Raw genomic sequence first — 4,886 nt, 5'->3', positions numbered from 1 at the left:
TCTTTCTTTCTTTCTTTCTTTCTTTCTTTCTTTCTTTCTTTCTTTCTCCATGGCTAATATGGAAATGTTTTGCATGACTTCATATGTATAATGGGTATGAGTATCATATTCCTTGCCTTCTCAATGAGTGGGGTAAGAAATGGAGGGAGGAAGGGAATTTGGAACTGAAAATTAAAATTAAAAATGAAATTTAAAAAACAGTAACAGTGAAGTTAGGAAGAGGGGAGGGTTTGGGGAGAAAGATGAGTTCAATTTTGGACATGTTGAGTATAAGATGACTATGAGATAGCCAGTTTGAAATGTCCCATTGGCAGGTGGAGATTCGAGACTGGAAGCTGGGAGAGGGTAGGGCTGGATAAGTAATCTGAGAGGCATCTGCGTAGAGATGATAGCTGAAACCCTGGGAGTTGATGAGATTACAAATGAAATAGTTTAGAGGTAGAAAAGAGGAGGGCCCAGGACAGAGCCTTGGAGGATACACAGTATCACTGAGTATGACTTGGAAGAAGATCCAGCAAAGGAGAGGTCAGGCAGGGAGAAGTAAAGAGCTCTGGTGTCTTCACTGGACCATAGACCCTTTCCCAGTCCCAAATCCACCTTGCACACTTGTGAGTCAGTCTGTGCTTCTGCTCACATCATTCTCTTGCCCTGGAATGCCCACCTCACCTCTCTCCTCTCAGCCTAGCCAGATCCTACCCCTACTTAAAAACCTAGGACATGTCTCTTGTCTATCATTCTGTCTACTTTTAACTGCTATGATTGTTTCCTCTTGTGACTTATAAACAGCTATTGACTCTAAACTACTGGACAGACATAGAGATCATGAGCTGTCCTACTACATTCTTACCTTATTCATCCAACTAGACTCTGTTTCTAGAAGGCTAGGAGGACCATGTCTTAATCATTTATTAGCTGTATTACAGTGGAGCCCTTTGTTTTGTTATTGAAGTTGGTATTTTACCCCACCCCCACCTCCCATCAATCCCTGTTAAATTCCCTAGCAGGATAACACCCAAGTTTCTACAGCCTATATTGCATTTCCTATAATGCACGCTCATCTCAGAAATACTTTGTAAATATCCCCAGTCCACTGGTGCATCACTGTGGGATGGGGGTTACCCTAGGCTGTGCCAGTAGACCACAAGTTCTGGAAGGTCCTATCATATTGGAAAGCCTCCATGTAGAAACCTGGAGACAAATTGTCATCCAAGGACCAGCCTAGATGAGTGCAGTGAAGCTCATTACCAGAAGGTGGGCCACCAGGGATGATGGGTTTTGTTTTTTTTGACAGTTTCACTAGGGCATAGAAAGATTTGATCTGTGTTGGTGGAGGGAACACCTACACCAATGAAATCATGGGTCTTTGGAAGTATTGTCAGATTTGCCTTCAGATGATTGAATTTGGTGTACAGCAAGTCAAACTGAATGCCTTGTGCGCAAGGCACTCTGCTAGAAGGCTAAGGGGACAGTCCTTCCTCTCAGTATGTTTATAATCCAATGGGAGCTGAGACATACACATCTCTAAGGCACATACATACCGTTAGTGTAAGCTACTAGGATTCAGAAGGTAAATGGAAAAACAGAGATGTTTATGCTGACTGTTAATGTAACATACTAAGATTAAGAGGGTAACTGGCCAAATACAGAGATGTCTTTATGTCCCCTCGATTAGCTGAACAATCATAAAATGTTATAACTGGAAGGGACGTTAAATAATGGTGATGATAAAAGCTCACCATTGCATATAAGGCTTAACCAGTGTCATTTCCTTTGATCCTCAAAACCTGTGAGGTATAGTCTTAGTATGGTTATATCCCTATTCTACAGAGAAGGACCCAGAGTGAGAAAATGACTCGCACAGGGTCACTCAGCTAGCAAGCAGCAGAGCCGAAACTCGAACCATGGTCTCCCGACTCCGAGCTTGATGCCGTAGGGGCATGGAAGCACACAGAGGGAACTTCACAGTTTCTCACCCCGAAGCCCGGCTATCAGTTACTTACTCCAGCTGCTTTGGCGGCCCCATCTGAATACTTGGAGATGGCGGTGATGGAGATGGCAAAGTAGATGATGGCAGCCGTGATACATCGAAGGAAGTCCTAGAAGAGAGCGCAATTGCAGAGAATTGGATGAAGCATTCTGAGAAATAGGTGGCTGCTTCCTCTTCTACATCCAGTTTTGGGAGATTGGATTCTAGCTGCCGGCACTGGGTGGCTTGGGAAGGCCAAGATCAGACCTGAGCTGGGGGCCAGTGAACGGGCAATCAATTGTGCTGGAAGATCCTGGTGGGTTGCTGAGGTCTTTTTTGGGAAGACCTTTCCTCCACATTTCATAGCATTGGAGGTGAAAGGAACCTCAGAGAATGTTCAATTAGAGCTTCAAAGGCCCATAGGACGTGAAATATTAGAGCTTAAAGAGACTTTAAGAGATCATCTAGTCTAGCCCTCTAATGTGACAGAGGTTTTCCCATTAACAATCTCCTTAACTTGGGACTTTTCTCCCCTTACCTCCCAATATAATGTACCTGCTTCTTCTCTGTTTTCTTTAGGAGCCTGCTTACTGCTAGTGAACTCATAAATACATTTCTGCTGATGTTCTAATGGGGTTTTCTTCCACAAGGTAATAATGACAACTAGAACAAACCACATCTACATAGTCAACTAATGATTACAAAGACTTTTTATGTACATTTGCATTTGATAATGTATGTGACATTCCCAGGGTCACAGGGCTACTCCTCCAGGAGAGCTGGAACTAGAACCCTGGTCCCAAGAACCGTTAAGGGCCAATGCGTTTAACAACACAGGAGTGGTTGAGTGGGAATTTCAGGAACCAGCACAGGCCTGGTTGGAGATAAATAGGCTCATTTTGGGACAGGGGAGATATATTGTGATTTAAAGGACATAGAAAATAATCTTTTTTTTGTTTTGTTTTTTGGTAAGGCAATTGGGGTTAAGTGAGTTGCCCAAGGTCACACAGCTAGTACATGTCAAGTGTTTGGTCTGAGGCTGGATTTGAACTCAGGTCCTCCTGACTTCAAGGCTGGTACTCTATCCAGTGCACCACCTCGCTGCCCCATATAAAATAATCTTTCAGAATTTGTCTTGTTTCTCTTCCAAGGGAACTTGAATTGGGTTTCTAATTCTTTTATTCTCAGGATGACTGGGTCTCATTGTCTCTTAATGCCTTTTCTGTAGCTGGGCCTGCCCTAAGGTGTGGCTTTACCAACCATTCATGGTTGTTGTTTATTGTTACTCCTTCATTCTAGAAGAGGCCCAATGACATCGGGAGGGTCATGTCTTGACTTGAAAGTGAATTGGATTTAAGTGAAGCAGAGCTGTGCAAAGTCATCAGCCTCACTCTCAGCTCCAGAGTCATAGGGGTCCAGTGGCAACACATAGATCAGGATGACTGGAGATGGCCTGGGATGCAATGGGAGACTTTGGCCTTTTTAAGCTTAGGTCTTTCCAAGGTCTTAGTTTGTCTGAGGCAATACCCATTGAGTAGTTAAAGGCTAGGTAAGAAATGAGGTGAAAGATGGCCTACTTTGTCTTCACAAAAGAATTAATCAGGGAGAGAAAGACCCTCAGAGTTTCTGGGCAGAACAGAAAGAGAACATTGATATTTACACTTACTCTCAGCCATCAAGACCCAAACAATGAGCAAGTGAGACTTGGGCTGGGACCTATTGTTGGCCAATCAGTGAGAGCCAAAGCGATGTGGGTTTAAAGGCATGGTCAAGTAGCTTCTTTTGAATCCAAATGGACTTTCTCAAAACCTGGTTGCTCAGACCTCTATTTCAAAAAATCATAAATGAAAACTACATGAGACAAAAGAGTTAATTGTCCCAGTTTTTAAAAAAACTGATAGTATAAATAAGTAGGGAAGAAAAAAATCTAGCCCCCAAGCCCCAAGTTGCCTTGTGAAGTATAAGTCAACCATTCACCCTAGGGAGGGAAAGCAGGCTGAGGCCAAGTTCAGGCTTCAGCATCTGGCTCTGTCTTAGACAAATGGGAAGACAGCACTGGGTTCTGCTATTGGTTCTGGCATTTACTTGTTGGGCAGGACCCTACCCCTGGGTCTCAGTTTTTTTTGTTCCTTATCTATCAAATGGAGCTAACAATGCTACATCAGAGAACTACAGAAATTTAGAATTGAAAGAGATCTTGGTGACCATCTTGTTTGGACCTGAAAAAGAAATACCCGCTATAACATACAAGTGGTCCTCCAGTCATTGCTTAAAGACCACCAATGATGGGGAACTCACTATCTCCCATGGCAGCCAATTGCACTTTTAAACACCTTTAATAGTGAGGAAGTTTTTCCTGATATCAAGTCTAAATCTGACTTTTTCTAACTTCCACCTATGACTCCTGGTTTTGCCCTTTGGAGCCCAAATAGAACAAATCCCTCTTGCACAAGAAAGCCCTTCAGATACATGTAGATAGCTATCATGTACCCCCTGAATCTTATCTTCTGTAGGCTAGATGCCCTCAGTTCCTTTAACTAGATGTTTCTTACATGGCCTGGACTCCAGGTCCTCCACCATCCTGGTAGCCCTTCTCCAGACACTCTTAAGCAATCGGGAATCTGGTGCTTTGTACACTTGAATGATGGGCTATGGAAATGTGAGTTATTCTTGCTCGGACCAGGGGCAGGGAAGGATTATACGTGGAGTTAGTCAAAATCTGAGACTAGAACCTGGGTCTCTCAGGCCAGTGTGGACTTAGGGACTAGTATCAGAGAAAGAAGAGATGACAGGTTAAGGTTTCAAACCTCTTTTCCATGAGTCATCACCAGACTCATAGTCATAATTCTCTCTTGCCTTCAGGAGGCAATGGGACACACACACACACACACACACACACACACACACACACACACACACA

General features: G+C 43.5%; 1 protein-coding gene across 1 annotated transcript in view; it reads right to left on the bottom strand.

The window, feature by feature from the left end:
* Positions 1 to 4,886, bottom strand: part of LOC114027942 (CKLF-like MARVEL transmembrane domain-containing protein 3) — a 28,437-nt gene that overhangs the window by 5,278 nt on the left and 18,273 nt on the right. The window contains exon 3 of the mRNA XM_027842089.1: positions 2,001 to 2,096. Coding sequence (XP_027697890.1) covers positions 2,001 to 2,096 — 96 coding nt within the window. The remainder of the gene's footprint in view (positions 1 to 2,000; positions 2,097 to 4,886) is intronic.

This window comes from Vombatus ursinus, unplaced genomic scaffold (genome assembly GCF_900497805.2).
Source record: "Vombatus ursinus unplaced genomic scaffold, bare-nosed wombat genome assembly UNPS02014864.1, whole genome shotgun sequence".
Lineage (NCBI taxonomy): Eukaryota > Metazoa > Chordata > Mammalia > Diprotodontia > Vombatidae > Vombatus > Vombatus ursinus.
This window is presented reverse-complemented; position numbering and strand designations above follow the sequence as displayed.